Raw genomic sequence first — 19,481 nt, forward strand, 5'->3', positions numbered from 1 at the left:
TGGTGTGTGTGTGTGTGTGTGTGTGTGTGTGTGTGTGTGTGTGTGTGTGTGTGTGTTTGATGGAGGGCTGTTTTGACAGAGTGGCTTTTGAGCAGAAAGTATTAGGAGAGAGGGAATGAGACACGTGTGCAAATCTGAGGGAGGGTATGAAAGGCAGAAGAACAAAGGTGAAGACCCGAGATGACATTGTACTTAGCACACAGAACGGTTTGTGCTTGGGTTTGGCTTTGGTTCATGCATTCCCAGCCCCTTAAAAGTGGGGGGTGTCAGGTAAAAAATAAAAAAATGTTTCAGGTTGAATACTTGTCTGTCTGTGGTAAATACTGAAATTAATATTAGATCATGTTATTAAAAGTAATAGTTAATATTGTTAGCCAACTTCCCCCAATTTAGATTTCTTCTCAAATAAAGCCAAAGCTTTGAAGAATACTAATGTCATATTTTACTTCCACTTAAAATTGTATCTCCTATTTATTTTAACACAATATAACCAGTATCTTTTCTCCCCCCCAACAAACAGGACTTCTGGAAACTTTTCAAAATAATAATGCATTACTTGACCAAATTCAAAAGTGTCTAGAGGCATATTTAGAATCAAAAAGAGTTATCTTTCCAAGGTAAGTTTATAAAGCAACCTATGATATTTTCTGTAGTGAAGACTATCCATTAATTTAAAAGGATATACTTAAAAACAAACTATAACCTCAAAATATCAGGGAACCAGAGCAAGAAACAAGAAAGATATCATAATTGGCTGACCAATCCACCTTATATCTTGCCTGGAGAGTGTAAGTCTCAGGGATTAAGGTAGAGTATTTGGTAAAGAATTAAGTGGTTAAGTACCCAAGGTGCTGAGGGATTCTTGGTTTCAGCATTGTTTCATTTTTGGGTGCACACACGTGTCCCTGCCTCTGTACATGTTTACACTGATGTGAAAAGTCAGAGAACCTTGTGTTGCCTGAGCAGGTTTCTTTGGTTTAATCAATGATCTAAGAGTGTCACTGGAGAAGTTGTCCAAGAGATCATTTCACAAACTCCAAATGAAATTTTTTACTCATCTCTTTATTCCAAAAACATACTAAATGTTATGCTCAGAGCTAAAGATACAAAGAACAAGACTGGATCCCTGCCCTAACGGGGCTCATGGTTAACAGGTGGATAGTCAGGTAAATAAACCATTATAATATAATTATATAACACCAGAATAAACTACTTGATGTTAGCCAATGATCCCAACTTCAGTCATTAGGGCACATTGTACTATAACACAGACAATATTGGCAAAATGGATCGTCTTTCCTGGTATTTTCCTGTTTGTTGTTAAGGAGTGGCCATTAATTAAGGTCTGTCCTAGGAAAAACACTGTGGCAGCCAGGGTTAGGTCCATATCTGGGTTACTTGGTCAAGAGAGGTTATCGCTGGGTACCAGGACAGGGTATGTGTGTACATGAGAAATCCAAGACCCGGAAGATTTGGTTGAGTTTTCACAGAAGTGGTCAGGCTTTAAAGAATACACACAAATCTTACACTAAAACATCATTCAGGTGACATGGAGAAAGGTAGAAGAATCTGAGGTTTGGAATGTGCCTTTTGTCTGTTTTACTCTTAAATCAGTGGTTCCCAATTTGAGTCTCCCAAAGCCGGAGAAAATCTATATACTACTTTTGATTTCTTTGTGTCTTTTGGAAGATTTATAAACATTATCTCAAAGAATATAAAATGAAATTCAGGGGGCCTGGATGGCTCAGTCAGTTAAGTGTCCAACTCTTGGTTTAGGCTCAGGTCATGATCTCAGGGTTCACACTCAGCCGGGCACCTGATGGAGATTCTCTCTTCCTCTTCCTTCGCCCCTCCCCACATTCTCTTTCTATTAATTAATATATCAGTGTTGGGAAGCCTGGGTGGCTCAGTTGTTGAGCATCTGCCTTTGGCTCAGGTCGTGATCCCGGGTCCTGGGATTGGGTTCACATTGGGCTTCCTGCATGGAGCCTGCTTCTCCTTCTGAGTATGTCTCTGCCTCTCTCTGTATGTCTCTCATAAATAAATAAATAAATAAATAAATAAATAAATAAATAAAGTCTAGGTTTTGGCTTTGTGCTGCTTTAGACATTCTTGAGCACATCTCTTGGAGTACTGGCAAGAAAACTGGAAACAGTTTACCTATGATATTAAAAGCGAAAAGCTTCAGCTTTTATTTGTTCTTTTGCTTAGAACTACATAAACTGGGTCTGCTACGTGTATTATGTCAGGAGGCCCTATGTGGTATTGGTTTCACCCTGCAGACCTTAATGAAGACATACGGTGAGCTGCAGACCAAGTTAGCTTCTGGGGATACAAGATGAATACAGTACTGTTCCAGATTTCACAGGGCTCATGGTCCAATCTTCATAGTTATCTGTTTCTTTAGTTTAAAAAGAAGCATGGGCACAAATTAATTATTACTGGATGGTAAAGAAGCAGGACTTATAAGAGTCCAACCAGTAGCATCTTTATTTCTAACTAATAACTGTCTTTGCATTCCCTGCTGGGAGCTGGTTTCTTCCTGCCGCTGGACAAAATTTTGAGCAGACCTCTGAATTTTCTGGTCATTCTCAAATAATAAAAACAAACACATCTTGTCACCTCAACCCTATAAATGATCTTTAATAATCAAACTCTAAACTTCTTTTAAAGTGAAAGCTTCCTCTTTCCCTGCCCAGGTCTGTTGCAGGTCTAAAGGCTTTAGTGTTGATGAGGGTATATGGTAAATCAACCCTCCCCTCTCCTATTAGGTTTCTGAGACTCTAGGTTTGGGGCAAGGAGAAGAGAGGCAAGGCAGCAGAGCAGCCTGACTGGGCTGGTGCATATCTGGCCCTGTCTCTTCGACATGGGGACTGTCATGGGCTCTTTACCATTCATTCCCTCCAAAACCTAGGGATCTCTCATAGTGAAGATCCAGAAGTGAAGTGTCTTCTCTGGCCAGGCCCTTATCCCTCTCCCTCATCCCTCAGCACCCACACAGGCCCCTTCCCCAATTCTTTTCCTACAGTGTCTTCATGTCTCCAAACGGCCCTGGTGGGCAAGATCACAGAAAATCCCATGCAGATTACACCAGCATGGCCCACATGTGGATATTCACAGACCCAAATAAAGCTCCTCTAACCACCTATCCACCTACCCAACACATTAGGTGTTGAAAGCAGGTAGGTGTAAGGTGTTAAGGCTAGATTCTAGGGAAAACTAACATATCTTCACTCTAGAACAAATCAGTGTCATGGCAAGAGCTAGCATTTTCTATAATTTTTTGAAAAAAATTATATGTATCAGACACTAATTCTAGATGTCTGAGATGCATCCACACTAGCAATATCCATCTCTATAGCAATTGTATTTAGAGACATGTGGTCTCCCCAAAATCCAGGACCAGTAGGTTGGAGGTTCAAGAAATCAGTGACTGAGAAAGAGATATATCTTTCATGTCTACATAAGGCTTTCCTTCACTTTCAAGTTACATTTTAAGTATTTTCTTTAATCCAGATTTTACTTCTTGTCAAATGATGAACTTCTGGAGATTCTGGCCCAAACACGAAATCCCCAAGCTGTGCAGCCACACTTACGGAAATGCTTTGACTCCATTTCAAAGCTTGAATTTGCTCTCATGCCTCCTACTGAAGGAAAAATTCCTGGTGTGGAAGGAGAGCCAGAAAAGGTTTACACTAATGATATTTTAGCGATGCTATCACCAGAAGGAGAACGGGTGAGGTGCTTTTTGTTTATAATTCTTTACAGGGAAGCTTTGTTGCCATTCTAGGGTTAAGGGTAGAAGTTTCCTCTTTGTCACTCTAAAGCATTCATCAAGGGCTACGGCATCGCACTCTGTGGGCTCAGCAGTTTCAGAGATAACCAAGATGAAATTCTTGGCCACAAAGAGGTCTAGTGGAGATATGGTCAAACAAATGTTTAAGAAGTACCACGGTTGGGGGGATCCCTGGGTGGCTCAGCGGTTTGGCGCCTGCCTTTGGCCCAGGGTGCAATCCTGGAGTCCCAGGATCGAGTCCCATGTTGGGCTCCTGGCATGGGGCCTGCTTCTCCCTCTGCCTGTGTCTCTGCCTCTGTGTGTGTGTGTGTCTAAAATAAATAAATAAATAAATAAATAAATAAGAAAGAAACAAACAAACAAACAAACAAACAAACGAACACAGTTGAGAATGTGAACTGGTACAGCCACTCTGGAAAACTGTGTGGAGGTTCCTCAAAGAGTTAAAAATAGACCTGCCCTACAAACCCAGCAATTGCACTGCTGGGATTTACCCCAAAGATACAGATGCAGTAAAATGCCTGAACACCTGCACCCCAATGTTTATAGCAGCAATGTCCACAATAGCCAAACTGTGGAAGGAGCTTTGGTGTCCATTAAAAGATGAATGGATAAAGAAGATATGGCATATGTATACAGTGGAATATTACTCAGCCATTATAAACAACAAATACCCACCATTTGCTTCAACGCAGATGGAACTGCGCAGTGAAATAAGTCAATCGGAAAAGGACAAATATTATATGGTCTCATTCATTTGGGGAATATAAAAAATAGTGAAAGGGAATAGAAGGGAAGGGAGAATAAATGGGTAGGAAATATCAGAAAGGGAGACAGAACATAAAGACTCCTAACTCTGGGAAACGAACTAGGGGTGGTGGAAGGGAAGGAGGGCGAGGGGGTGGGGGTGAATGGGTGACGGGCACTGAGGGGGGCACTTGATGGGATGAGCACTGGGTGTTATTCTGTATGTTGACAAATTGAACACCAATAAAAAATAAATTTATTATTTAAAAAAATAAATAAAATAAAATTTCACAAAGAAAAAAAAATAGTGAAAGGCAATAAAGGGGAAAGGAGAGAAGATGAGTGGGAAATATCAGAGAGGAGGACAACACATGAGAGACTCCTAACTCTAGGAAATGAACCGGGTAGTGGAAGGGGAGGTGGGCGGGGGGTTGGGGTCACTGGGTGACAGGCACTAAGGGGGCACTTGATGGGATGAGCACTGGGTGTTATGCTATATGTTGGCAAATTGAACTCCAATAAAAAATAAAAAATAAAAAGAAATTAAAAAAATAAAAAGAAACATACTTTAACATTCAAAAAAAAGAAGAAGAAGAAGAAGAAGAAGAACCACAGTTGGGCAGCCCCAGTGGCACAGCGGTTTAGCGCCACCTTCAGCGGGGTTGTGATCCTGGAGACCTGGGACTGAGTCCCATGTCAGGCTCCCTGCATGGAGCATGGAGCCTAATTCTCTCTCTGCCTGTGTCTCTGCCTCTCTCTCTCTCTCTGTCTGTCATGAATAAATAAATAAAATCTTAAAAAAAAAAAAAAAGAAGTACCATAGTAAATGCAATGACAGAAGTACATGCTTTATTCTTGGGAACAGAGTAGAGATAACTGGAGGCCTTAATGCCTTACATTAATGCCTTACAACTCTCCGCAAGAGGCAGAAGAGTGAACTGGTTAAGACTGCCAGTTCTACTGTCGAGCCACCTGGATTCAAGTCCTATCTTTTAACCTCATCTATAAAATGAAGAATAGTAATAGTGCCTGATTAATGAGATACTGAGGATTTTCAAGTAGTACATTATGTAGATTACTTAGAACTGTATCCAGTGGGTGCTATGAAAGTGGTAGTTGTCACTGCTGGCAGTGGTGTCTCCAGGACACTGCACAATGCCTAGTATATAGTAAACACCAAGCAAGTGAATGCATTCTCCTATGGAGACCCACAGGACTTCACAGAGAAGAATCTCTCTCCCTCTCTCTCTCTCTACGCCCCCCTTCTCCTCCCTGTACACTTCTCTCTCTCTCTCTCTCTCTCTCTCTCTTTCTCTCTCTTTCTCTCTCTTTCTCTCTCTCTCTCTCTCTCTCTCTCTCACACACACACACACACACACACACACACACACACACACAGGCAGCCAAAGAAGGTGGAACATAGACATAGGAGGGAGAACATTCCATACAGAGGAAACGTGTGGGGAAATGCCAAGGATTTCAGTACAGTTAGAGCAAGAGATGTGTTCATGGGAGTGGTAGAAACCTGTAAACATTTTACTTGTCCTGAATTGGCCCTTTTGCAAAGGAATTCACCCATCACTAGTGCAGAAGCAGAGAAAAGGGAGGACCATGGCTAGTATCCAGGGAAAACATGAAAGTTAAAAGGAGGGTGAAAGAAGAACAGACACCCAGGCAAGCAGGGCAGTCAGGTCACTGGAAGTCCAAGAAATAAATATGAGGACTGAAAAGCATCAATTGGACTTGACAGTTGAAAGAACATTGGTAACCTTAATGACCTTAACAGGTTTAGAGGAACAGTTAGGGACAAAAATCAAATGGCAGTAAGTAGGAAAAGAAAGTGAAGGAATTCATGTAGTCAGTCATATATACTCCTTTTTTCAGGAATTTGGCTCCAAAGAGAAGCAGTTAAAAAAAAAAAAAAAAAGAGGGAGTAAGGAGAGATCTGTAGAGTGGGATATCAATAGAAGGTTCTAGTATTTGTGGTTAGGCTTCAGTGTTTCAGGGTTCTGTTGTAGAAGCACAGAGGATATATGGCTGGCAGGTCCCACACGGAACATGTTGTCATTGCTCTGATTATCTTCTAGGTTAGCTTAGGAAAAGGCTTGAAGGCCCGGGGCAATGTGGAGGAATGGCTTGGTAAAGTGGAAGAAGCCATGTTCGTGTCTCTGCGTCGCCTGTGCAAAGCTGCCATCGCTGACTATCAGGCGAAACCAAGGACACACTGGGTGATTGCTGGCCACCCTTCTCAAGTAACTTACACTCCTTAAATTTCCACCTCTGAATCCGTTTTTGGTGAGATGCATCGCACATTTAAGGATGATGTTTCCATGCAGGTGATCCTGACCATTTCTCAGATCATGTGGTGCCGTGATTTGACTGAGTGTTTGGAAAGAGAAGGTGGTAATCACATAGAGGCCCTGGCAGATTTTGAGAAAGTAAACTTTGAGGTGAGATTTTTAACAAGGTGACATTGAACATATTGCTGTACAGGATGGTCTCGTTAGTGGGTCGTTTGGGGGTTTTTTTGGTATGGTTAATGCAAAGAACTTTTAATGCTCTGACATGACTTAGAAAGCTTTGGGGTTCTTACTAAAACCATTTATGCTCAGGTTTTCTTAAGGATACTACCTTGATATTTTTTAAGTATTTATAAGACATTAAAATAGGAGGAAAAGACAATTTAAAGAGGAAAATCTCAAGATTATAATGGCTTCCTACATTTAAGGAGACTGTGTTTAGTAGGTCTTGAATATCTCTCACAGACATTTATTCAATTCAGGAAAACGCCAGGACTTGTGTCATTTCTATTCTTAGGCTCAAGATGTGCTTTTCTACTATTCTAGAGAATCCTGAGGCAGCCAATGAAGCAATAAATTACTGAATCCAAATACCATTCTTCAAGAATTTTTAACCTATAGTTCGGAAATGCCATTTTACAGCTATGCCTAATCTTTAATTCCAAATTTAATTCTATTTCCAAGCAAAGCTGCATGTTTTAAAAATCATCTTTGAAACAGAAACGGAAAGGAACAACCCTCTTCAGTTGAGAGAACACTATCTCTTGAGGACCTCTTAGAATTTCATGTCACAAAGCCACAGAGGAGAGAAAAGACTCTATATGGAAAGTTCCCTTGACCTCTGTGTAGAGGTGGTCCCTGATTAAGGTCAGCATGAGCGAAAATTCAGCATAGCAGCTCAAGGCTTCAAAGACACTGCCCTCCTTTGAAAAAGATTGAACCTTGGGGCACCGGGGTGGCTCAGTCAGTTAAGCATCCAACTCTTGGTTTTGGCTCAGGTCATGGCCTCAGGGTCATGAGATCCAGCTCAGCGCTCAGCAAGTAGTCAGCCTGGAATTCTTTCCCCCTCCTTCTCTCTCCCCCTCTGCTCCTCCCCTCTCCCTACCATGTGCTCTTGCGCACTCTCTCTCTAAAATTAAAAAAAAATTTTTTTAATTCTTTTAAAACAAAAAAGATTGAGTCATTTAGGTGAAAATTGGGAGCACAATCTGTCCAAAAATGCTCTCATTCAGTCAATTATTAGCTTATTTAAAATGCTCAGGTTTTCTGATTATCAATGGAAAAACTACCCCTGAAAATGAGGAGTGCCTCCTTAATCATATTTAATTTTTAGGGAGAACAGTCTTCTCTAGAGACATCATCACGTAGTTAAGAGCATGGGCTTTCCTCGAGGTTTTGTCACTTCATAACTGTGACTGCCACCAAGTTACTTACCCTCTCAGATCTTTAGTTTTTCTCTAGTGTAAAATGAGGAAAAAGATAGTATGTACTTCATAGAAGTCATCTAGGAATTAAGTAAGTTAAAGTTTTGTCCTGTTTGGTCACAGAATTATAGATTCTTAAGATTAGTTTTGACAAATTTCAAATCCAAATTTAATAGTAAGAAACAGAAAAAATAGTAAAAAAATAGATATGTAAGCTGATTTTTTAAAATTAATAATGACAATTTTTCTTTTTTTGATTTGTAGAGATTAAATGCCCTGGCAGTGATAGTTCGAGGCAGTCTTCCAAAATTACATAGAAACATCATAACTGCCTTAATTACTATTGATGTACATGCAAGAGACATAGTCACTGAACTTGTTCAAGCCAAGGTAACTTATATTTAAGTAAAATCATATTTTTCTTCCTGAAATTAATGTACCTAATATATGTATCATTGTTGTCACTCATTTAGGTAGAGGAAGTCGATTCCTTTGACTGGCAGAGACAACTGCGCTATTATTGGGATATAGATTTGGATAATTGTGTAGCTAGGATGGCACTCTCTCAGTACACTTATGGCTACGAGTATTTGGGTGCATGCCCAAGATTAGTTATTACTCCTCTCACGGTAAGTTACTGATGACTGAGGTTAAGAGTGATACAAATGCTTTCTTAAAATAGTCTTAAAAAGGGGCACCTGCGTGGCTGGGTTGGTGGTGATCTCGGGGTCCTGGCACTGACCCTTCGCATCAGGCTCCCTGCTCACCAGGAAAGTCTGCTTCTCCCTCTCCCTGTCCCTCTGCCCCTGCTTGTGCTCTCTCTCACTCCCTATCTCTCAAATGAATAAATAAAATCTTTTTTAAACATAGTCTTGAAAAATAATAAATAAATAAATAAATAAATAAATAAATAAATAAATAAATAAAATAGTCTTGAAAAGTTCCATCTAACCTTAACTCTTCAAAGGATTTGCTATGAATCCATCTTTGTGAAGCAGAGATTTGCATCATTAATCATGTGCCTGGATCTTTGAGTATATTTCAATTGCTGTAAAACCTTTCATAGAAAATAATGACCCTCCTCCTGTACAAAGGAAGGGACTTATAAATATGTGGCTTGAGTCAGCTCCCTTCAGTAATGACAATTTATGCACTTCTCCAGGATCGCTGTTACCTTTGCCTCATGGGAGCGTTGCAGCTTGATCTGGGAGGTGCGCCAGCTGGTCCTGCTGGCACTGGAAAAACAGAGACAACCAAAGACCTAGCTAAGGCTCTTGCCATCCAGTGTGTGGTCTTCAACTGCTCCGATGGTTTGGACTACAAGGTACAGTCCCAGCCTCTGAACACTAACATTAAGTGCTTTATGGGCTTTCTCACTTGCAACATGGCCTGACAAAAAAAAAAAAAAAAAAAGGAGAGAAGGGCTGATGGCAAGCAAGGGGAAACTAGTAGGGCAAGGGATAGTCAAAGTGGGTTAAATAGAGCAAGGGAAAAAAGTCAACACAAAGTGGGCTGAGTGGTCTAGGTAGGAATCAAGGCCATTGGGCGGTCTACCAAATGGAGGCAAAATTAAAAATCTGTTCATGTCACTGAGTAGAAAGAAGTGAAATGAGATACAAGATATAATAGGGAAATCTTGGAATAAGGAACATGCTTACAGGAAGAGATGAGCAATTCAAAGAGTTGTGTACTGAAAATGAAATAGGGGGCACCTAGGTAGCTCAGTGGTTGAGCATCTGCCTTTGGCTCAGGTTGTGATCCTGGGGTCTTGGGATCAAGTGCCACATTGGGCTCCCTGTAGGAAGCCTGCATCTTTCTCTGCCTATGTCTCTGCCTCTCTCTGTGTGCCTCTCATGAATGAATAAATAAAATATTTTTTTTAAAAAAAGAAAGAAAGAAAATGAAATAGGTAGGAGGTGAGAATTCATGGTAAGATTTTTTAGTATAGTAGTTCTCAAAGTTTTTGGTCACAGGACCCCCATGCCTTATTCCCCTTCTAGGTTTTCATAACACAAAGTAGCATATTAAACACTTTATGAAGTCTCACAGTTAGGAAACCTCTTTAGCTTTATTTAATTCACCAAATCTGGGATATTTTGACCATGGGTGCCTTTTGGCCACTAACCCACAGAGCTGACAGTCTCATTTTTCTGAAAGTTACGTCAATGCCTATATAACGCCCAAATTTAGAAAATAATCATTTAAATTGTTCAAGTAAATTGAAATTCATTTATTCTTACAGAGTAAATCATACTTACTTTTCAGAAGCTTCTTCAGAAATTGGTGTTTCATGGGACTTTCTGTAAGACCCTGCTCCATTTTTAAAATCTAGGAGAAAAAAAGATGTCAATGGGAATGTCTTTTTTTTATTAATAAAAAATAATGCTTTTTTTTAATAAACAAAAAACAATGGAAGGGCAACACAGACAGTAAGTTATTTCACAGGAGTAGAACAAGTGAGGAACAAGAAACCAGAAAATCTTGAGAGAAGTAATCAGGAAATGTGACCCTTCTCCATCCAGAGCAGGTGGCAAAGACAGCCTCTGGGTACACACAGGAAAGAATATGGGAAACTGCTGTCGGCAATCTCTGGAAGAATTGATACTCCCTAACATCTCACATTTATGGGGATCTGCTCCCATCACTATTAAGTTATCTCATCTCAGCAGAGGTACATCAAGTTTTATGATAGTGGTGATTTTTTTATTTTGGCCATAATAATTTTGGTTGTTTTTGAGCTTCTCACATCAAAATTTGAATTTATACACTCAAATCCATCTTTTAATGATTAGCTAGTCATCACTTAGGCTCAGACAGTCCTGGGAGCTGTGCATTTCCAAAGGCATGGTGTATACCGTTGTGACATTTAAAGCCACAGGGTACATCTACGTGATTGACTTCTTAGACTCTAGAGTAGGGATCCGCAAACTTTTAGGAAAATGCCAAGTGGTAAATATCTTAGGCTTGCAACTTGTCAGTTCTTTCTGCTGTTGTGGTATGAAAGCATCCATGTACAATGTGTAAATGTAATACATTATAAATGAGCATGGCTGTGATCCATTAAAATTCCATTCACAAAACAGGTGTCAGGCCAGATATGGCTGTGGTCTGTCGTTTGATGACCTCTGAAGTACCCGTTACATTCAGTGATAAGAAATTTAAGTATTTATTTGTTCTTATTTATACTCTACCTTGTTCCATAAGGGTTTATTACACTAACCTTTTAAAATTTAATATGAGGGCACCTGGGTGGCACAGTCAGTTAAGTGTCTGACTTTTGGTTTCAGCTCAGGTCATGATCTCAGGGTCATGAGATTGAGCCCCACATCAGGCTCTGCACTGACCATGAAGTCTACTTGGGATTTTCTCTCCATTTCCCTCCCACTTGTTCTTTCTCTCCCTCTCTCACTCTAAAATAAATAAATAAATCTTTAAAAAATAATTAAATTAAAGAAATATCTACATGTAGAAAAATTTTAACTGTACAGAAGGATCCAAAGTTAAAAATAACAGATTTTTTCCCCTATTCACATCACCCAGTTCCACTCTCCAGAGACCAGGTTTCTTTCTTTCTTTTTTTTTTTTTTATTTATTTATGATAGTCACACACACAGAGAGAGAGAGAGAGAGAGAGAGAGAGGCAGAGACACAGGCAGAGGGAGAAGCAGGCTCCATGCACCAGGAGCCCGACATGGGATTCGATCCCGGGTCTCCAGGATCGCGCCCTGGGCCAAAGGCAGGCGCCAAACCGCTGCGCCACCCAGGGATCCCAAGAGACCAGGTTTCTGATTGTTTTTACTTCTTCTGGTGATTGCTATTATCTCTAAGAACTTGTGTCTATTACTTTATTTGTATATATCAATTTTGGACATTATCTGCCAACTTATGAAATCAAGATTTTATTAGGTATGACCTTCCAACTTTCTGTTCCAACTTCGCTTCCTAATTTTTGTTAGTTTATATAATTTTGTCTTACTATGTCAAGGTATATAAAGTTGTACTGTTCTATAACTATAATTATGCCTTCTTTGCTTTGTCTGGGGATGAATATAAAACTGTAAACCCATTATATAGCACTTATAATATCATAGATGATTCATAATGGAATTTAATGGAATAATGGAAATAGAAAAGAATCAATACATACATCATGAACACTCTACCATTCAAAGGAACACATTCCAAGACAAATACCATATGATTTCACTCATATGTGGGATTTAAGAAACAAAACAAATGAGCAAAAGGGAAACAGAGAGAGAGAGAGAGAGAAGAAAACCAAGAAACAGACTCTTAACCATAGAGAACAAACTGATGGTCACCAGAGGGAAGATGGTTGAGGGGATGGGTGAAATAGGTGATGAGGATGAAGGAATGATGAGCACTGGGTATTGCATGGAAGTGTTGAATTACTAAATCCTACACCTGAAACTAATATTACACTATTAACTAACTGGAATTTAAATAAAAACTTTAAGAAAACAATAAAGGAACATATTCTAAGCTTCAGGATTAATGGGTTGTTTTTCTATGTCTTTTTAGCTTTCTTCTTCTAAAGCAGTGTTTTTCCAGCTTTACTGTGCTTGTAAATCACCTGAAGATCTCATTTTAGTGCCTATTCTAATTCTGGGGAGGGCCTGAAATTTTGTATTTTAAAACCCCCTGGGTGATGTCAACTCTTAGTGGTTCACTTTGAGAAGCCAAGAACCAAGTGGTTCTCAAAGTGTTAACTCTGGATCAACAGCATTATCACCACCTGGCAACTTGTTAGAAATGCAAATTATCTGGCCATACTCCAGACATCCAGAAGAAGAAAAACTATTGCTTATTTGCAGATACTACCTCTTTTTAATATTTCTACTCAGAATTTAACTTTTGAAGGAGTTCAGCTTTGCAACACAAAGTTGAATAGCATTATTCTGATTTCAGATGATGGGGCGCTTCTTCAGCGGTCTGGCACAGTCAGGGGCCTGGTGTTGCTTTGATGAATTTAATCGAATTGACATAGAAGTTTTGTCGGTCATTGCACAGCAACTCATTACTATTAGGAATGCCAAAGCTGCAAAGGTAAGCTATAGGACAATTGTCCAGGAAGGTAGCATTTCTTAAGTCTGTAACCAAGTGATAGCATGTTGCATTTTAGGAAGAACAGTGCTAGCTGTACCATATCTACTCACCTTTCCAGTGTAATTGGTGAGTTCTACCACAATAAGACTTAATTGAGTAAATTAATTCCTCATCCAGGTAACACAGAAACAACCATACATCAGACACTGTGTGGGGACCTGGAGATACAGAGATGGTGAGACTCAGTCCTGCCCTCAAGGAGCTCTGTGCTTCCCACTCCCAACACACACATGCACATATACATCCACTTACACACCATCCCTGTCCCTCCACCTCCTATTTCCCTCTGCACTTTTCTGGCCTTTGACATTTATTTCTCTGTTAGGTTTCTCTACTGTACCTCTTCTGGACTCTACTGCCATCATGGCCCCCAGGCTCAGCCTCATGCTGGTAGGAAAATGAGAGAAGAGCCCTACAGCACCCAAGGGGACCTTGTTTCTCAATCTATACAAACCAGAACAAGCTTGCCAGTTGTTTAATATTTAAATACTCACTGCCCTGAGTCCCTATTGAGTCCTCTACCACTACCATGTCCCCTTTTAAAGAGCACCAGACCTTTGCTGGATCCTGGTGTAGCAAGGGGGACTCTGGACCCAGCTGTAGCTCTAGAGACAGAGGCATTTTCACTGGAAGGTGCCCTGCTAAAGAGTTGTTAAATTTTTGATCATCACTTCTACAAAAAAGCAAATTACAGAACAAGTAAAAAGAAAGCAGAAATTGAACTTTAATGAGTCACTTAATTGTGCCAGGCATTGTACTTTACATTTATTTCATTTTCAAACCAAACCTACATGAAGTAGAAGGCAGTTTTCCAAGTTACAGATGAAAAGGATTCAAAGAAATTAAAAAATATTTCTGGGAACACCACAAACCAAGATATAAACCTAAATCTGTATGACCCTAAAGTCTGAGCTCCTTCAACTACACACTCTTCTGCCTCCCACACCTTCAGAGGAGGCCTGTATTAAATGCAGGGACCTCCAGATAGAGCATAACTCATAAGTCACTGTCACCTTGCTGAGCCTTTAGCTGAGAGCAAAGCACAGGAAGTAAGAAAGAAGGACCAATGAGAGTGGAGGCAGGATGGAAGCATTGCTGACCAGAGGGCAACAATGAGAGATAAAAGGAAGGGAGGAAGACATCTGAGATAGTTGGAGGAGAATCAATCCCCTGGAACAGATGAAAAAGCTAGTGCACAGAAACTAACAGGCTTGAATAGCACAAACAACCATTCAGTGGCAGCAGGACTGGTCTCCATTATACTGCCCAGCATTTTCTCCTCTGAACTATGGCACATCTCCTAGTCTTCCCCTGTATTCTTTGTGTCTGTTAATAGTGCCCTCCTCATGTGGCCCAGCTAGAAACCTGGAATTCACCTTGGATTTTCCCCCTATTACCATCAATCCCAGAATCTGTGCTGTTATCAAGTCCATTTAATGTTATCTGCTATATGCCTCTCATTCCTAATTGTAACTCCGTGATTCCTGGTCTTGTCATTTGTTCAATAATAATTCCTTACTGGTCCCCCGGTCTATAGTTTGTCCAGCCTCTCCACTGCCACCTTTGATACTATCACTCTGCCCAAAATTCTATGCTTCCCTCCACCTACAGAACAAAATCTAAATTCCTTATCCCAGTGTGCAGGACTTCTGATGCTCAGGCCTCAGCCTAGCTACACTTTCCTCTTGGAACTTTACCCTTAGTGAATGGCTGTTCATTTCCTGAACATGCACTGCTCCCTGTGACCAGATGGCTGCCTCTGCTTATCCATGTGAAATGCCCTTCTTCATTCTTCAGTCCCCCAGTAGGCATTCCTGTTCCTCCTGTGGACTTCGCACACACATCCAGTGGAGCGTCTATTGTTCTACATGACCACAGGTTCCACATCTGACTCCACACTGCAGGCCTGGGAGCTTCTCGGGGCCCCAGGAGTGAGTCTCCCTCAGCTCTCCACCTCCACACCTGACCCCATGCCTCAACTGTAACAGATGCTCAACGGGTGTTCCTTTTGAATGAGAGTCAAGGGTGGGGCAACAGTAACAGTGGGGCCTCCAACACCCAAGGGCTAAGATCCCATTGGAATTTCTTAGGGAATACCAGAAAGTAGGGTAGAAGGTTTCAGGGCCATTAAATCTATCTTGAATTGAGGAGTCTCAGCAAGAGGTTGAGAGGCCTAAAATATTAACAGGACTGGGCCAGAAAGGAAGAGACAATTCGGGCAAAGCAGGGGGCAGGGAGGCAGAAAGCAGGAAATACTGAGCCCAGAAGAGATTGAGAGTGGGTAGAACAGAATCGGGAGGGAAACATTCCCTGTTGTCCAACAGCAGGATTCACTAGGCTGATGGTCTTTGCTTGAATGTTCCATACACAAGGCTTGTACTCAAGTGGTGTTTATGTGAAAGAATTTCTAAATGTTTGGAGAAGTGTTAACTTATAGTTTCTCTTTCCTTTAAACAGCTGTCTAGATTCATGTTTGAGGGACGGGAAATAAAGTTGGTCATGACCTGTGCAGCCTTTATCACAATGAATCCTGGATACGCAGGCAGAACCGAATTGCCAGATAATTTGAAAGCCCTGTTTAGACCCTTTGCAATGATGGTTCCAAATTACGCTTTGATTGCAGAGGTGAGCTTCATGTTATAAAGCAGGAAAAATTTAAGCATGTTTTTTATTTACCATTTGATTCTATTGAAATGGAAAGTTTCCTTTAGGATTGTGCCCTGGCACAAGTTACACATTATCGTTTGCTCTTCAGTGTAAATATGATTGTTATCACTTACAATGTTTTGATGTGTGTGCATGTGTGTATAATTGCTATATCCCTCCTGCCCAGAATGGTATATGGAAGATAGTAGGCCCCTTAGACTGGAATGAATCAGTTAATTTAATTAACCAGTTCATTGGCGTTTATTCATTTCTAAGAATTAAAATGTCTGGGGACAACTGAGTGGCTCAGTTGGTTAAGTATCTGCCTTCAGCCCAGGTCATGATCTTGGGGTCCTGGGATCCAGCCCTGTGTGGGGTTACCTGCTCAGTGAAGAGTCTATTTCTCCCTTTCCCTCTGCCCCTGATTGTCCTCTCTCTCTCTGTGTCTCACTCTCTGTCTCACTCTCTCTCTCTCTCCCCCTCAAATAAATAAAATCCACCCCAAAATCAAAATGTCTGAATGCATTCTAAAAATTCTATTGCAATATTGTGATTTATAGGAAATAGATATTTGGTCACTCGATCCAAATAGATTTCCATACGTATTTGGTCTTGATCCACAGTTTCTGGTTTACAGCTCCTACAAACCTTGAAATTCTCTGTGATCAGGTGGTTAAAGTGTCTTTTGTTATGTTATGCGATGCTTTTTAGAAAGCCCTTAGGTAACCTAAGGATGGAGGGGAGGCTGGTTGCGCGGAGAACCAACCCTGTGATTACAGGGGAACCTTCAATCCCATGTCTGCCCTCTGGACAGGAGATAGGAGCTGGAGGTTGGATCAGCCAAAAGCCAATTATCAGTCAATCATGAACTTGTAATGAAGCCTCCATAAAAACCCAAAAGGACTGGGTTTAGAGAGTTTATGGGTTGGTGAACACTTGGAGACTGGGAAGAGCGGTGTGCCTGAAGAGGGCATGGAAGCTCCAAGCCCTGTCCCCATACCTTGCCCTATGCATTCTTTTCCATCTGTCTGTTGATTCATATCCTTTATCTTCAATAAACTAATACTTGTGTTTTCCCGAGTTTTGTGAGCTGCTCTAGCAACTTAAAAGAACCTAAGCAGGAGGTCATTGTGATGTAGGAAAGACATTAGGGTTCAAGGCTGATGGCCAAGAAAGAATTCTTGAGACATCTTTGGTGCAAAAAGGTGGTTTTAGTAAAGCACAGGGACAGGACACGTGGGCAGAAATAGTTGCACTGGGATCATGAGGAGTGGCTCATTATAGACTTTCAAGTTGGAAGGCGGTTACGGACAGTGTTAAGTCTCTAAGGAATTTTGGAAACAAGGTTCCCAGGACCTTGAGGGGGCTAGTTATTGTTAGGAAAAGGTCATTTATTACCATCTAATAAAACCTTAGTCATGAGACAGACCCTTGAGATGATATATGGATGGGTCATATGCTTGGAGGATGACTGCCAATATGTATCTTGGGGGTTAGAAATAAAGGAAGTTTCCAAAGGGATTTTTATACATTAAAATAGATTTACAGGATTCAGGGTGTCAGGCTAAGATTACCTTTTGCCCTTAGCAAAGTATCAATGTCCAGACAGTTGAGTCCTTAGAGAAACGTCACTGTGACCTTGTCTGTAAGTAATAAGGATATTTAATAATTTTTCTTCTGCCTTTGTTTCCCACATCAGTTGGAACCTCTAATCTGTAGCAGTCAGAAACAGATAACAGCCCAGACTTGTGACCGACATCTGAAGTGGGGGATGGGAAGCAGTCTTGTAGGACTGAGCCTTTAACCTGTGGAATCTGATGCAGTCCCTGGCATTAGAATGAAATTGCTCAGAAAGTATAGATTATTCCTGTGGCTAATAAATGTCTTTAATAATGCTAATTTATTCTTCTACAAGAAATAAAAGAAATTACCTAAGAATGGAATGGACTGTACCAAATCCTATAACTTTTATTGGTATAATACTTAGAGCATCTCATGGGTCTTCCAGCACCCTTTGTGGGCATGGTGGTGTGAAGAGCAGTTAAGACAGGTGGTGTTTTCCCTCTAGACCCTCTGTGGACAGGAATAATAAATTATTTGTTCATTGTCCAAAGCTGGTAGGAAGAAAACCAGATTTAGAACTCAGTCCAAAATTTTATTCATATCTCATCCTTTGTCTTGTTGTTATATTACTTAATGATCAATTGGGGAAATTTCAAAAAACAGTTTCTGAGTGCTATTAGCATTGTTGTTAAAGACTGAATGAATTGGGGTCTGTCCATAGTAAATATTTTTAATTACCTGCAATGTGCAGAGCATTGTGCTAATTTTTAGTGATAGTGTTAGGAGTTAGTTAGACAGTTACATAGTCCGGGCAGGGTCCCCAACAGGAAAATATGGAGTCAAAACAACTAAAATGAAACAGCACTGACATCCTGTTTTGCAGCTTAGATAGGACCATACTAGTGTTCTGCTTTGCAGCCTTTGCAGAAATGACTTCTGCAAAACATCCTAAAATAAGACAACCACAAAAGCACTTGTTTTTGTTTTTAAGATTCTATTTATTTATTTATTTGAGAGAGAGAGAGAGCATGAGCAGGAGTGAGGGGCAGAGGGAGAGGGAGGAACAAACTCCCTGCTGAGTAGGGAACACAAAGAAGGGCTTGATCCCAGGATCCTGGGATCATAACCTGAGCAGAAGGCAGACGCATAACTGACTGAGCCACTTAAGCACCCCAACAAAAGCATTTGCTAATATCATAGGCAAGGGGCAGTTAAGACCTAAGTCCCCAGATGCCAGCAAAAAAAGACCATCACCATAGAGGCATTAGCCTAATAAGTAGACAGATACATGACCAAAGCCCTGATTGGCATGACTCATCACACCCTGATTGCTTAAGATAGTTCCACAAAACTTTTTTTTCCACAAAAGAGTTTATAAAAACCCCTAAGCTTAGAAACTCCAAGGGCAACCTATTCAGGCCCTTCTCCCTCTCTAGGAGCTTTATAATCTTGCTCAATAAACTTTGCTTTGGTGCCCACCATTCCTTGTCTGGTCCCCTCTTAATTCTCTGAGGCAGCAACCAAGAACTTTGGGCAATTAGGGGACAAAAATCCCGTAACAATAGAGCAATAAACAAACAGGCATCAGTAAGAAACATTTACATCATTTCAAATCCTGATTCTGAGGCTAACTGCAGTGACTTGAATAGGTTATGGATTGAAGAAAAGATCCACACTCACCTCCACTGTCATCAACCAATTTATTTAGCCAAGAATGCAGAAACTTATCAGAAGGAAGATAACCTTCTAGGGCAGAGGAAGGGTACAAATCTGTGTAGGTTGCCTCAATACTCAGGGAGCTCTAAGGGAGCACCCAGCTATCACTGATTCTGTCCACAGGGTGGTGTTCCTGTAAGATGAGAGAAACTCAAGTCTTGC

General features: G+C 40.7%; 1 protein-coding gene across 1 annotated transcript in view; it reads left to right on the forward strand.

The window, feature by feature from the left end:
• DNAH6 (dynein axonemal heavy chain 6) overlaps positions 1 to 19,481 on the forward strand; it is a 233,817-nt gene that overhangs the window by 80,814 nt on the left and 133,522 nt on the right. Inside the window, exons 23-31 of the mRNA XM_025994437.2 lie at positions 521 to 617; positions 3,517 to 3,736; positions 6,631 to 6,795; positions 6,880 to 6,993; positions 8,532 to 8,657; positions 8,741 to 8,896; positions 9,430 to 9,591; positions 13,197 to 13,334; positions 15,852 to 16,019. Coding sequence (XP_025850222.2) covers positions 521 to 617; positions 3,517 to 3,736; positions 6,631 to 6,795; positions 6,880 to 6,993; positions 8,532 to 8,657; positions 8,741 to 8,896; positions 9,430 to 9,591; positions 13,197 to 13,334; positions 15,852 to 16,019 — 1,346 coding nt within the window. The remainder of the gene's footprint in view (positions 1 to 520; positions 618 to 3,516; positions 3,737 to 6,630; positions 6,796 to 6,879; positions 6,994 to 8,531; positions 8,658 to 8,740; positions 8,897 to 9,429; positions 9,592 to 13,196; positions 13,335 to 15,851; positions 16,020 to 19,481) is intronic.

This window comes from Vulpes vulpes, chromosome 8 (assembly GCF_048418805.1).
Source record: "Vulpes vulpes isolate BD-2025 chromosome 8, VulVul3, whole genome shotgun sequence".
NCBI classification, from domain to species: Eukaryota; Metazoa; Chordata; class Mammalia; order Carnivora; family Canidae; genus Vulpes; species Vulpes vulpes.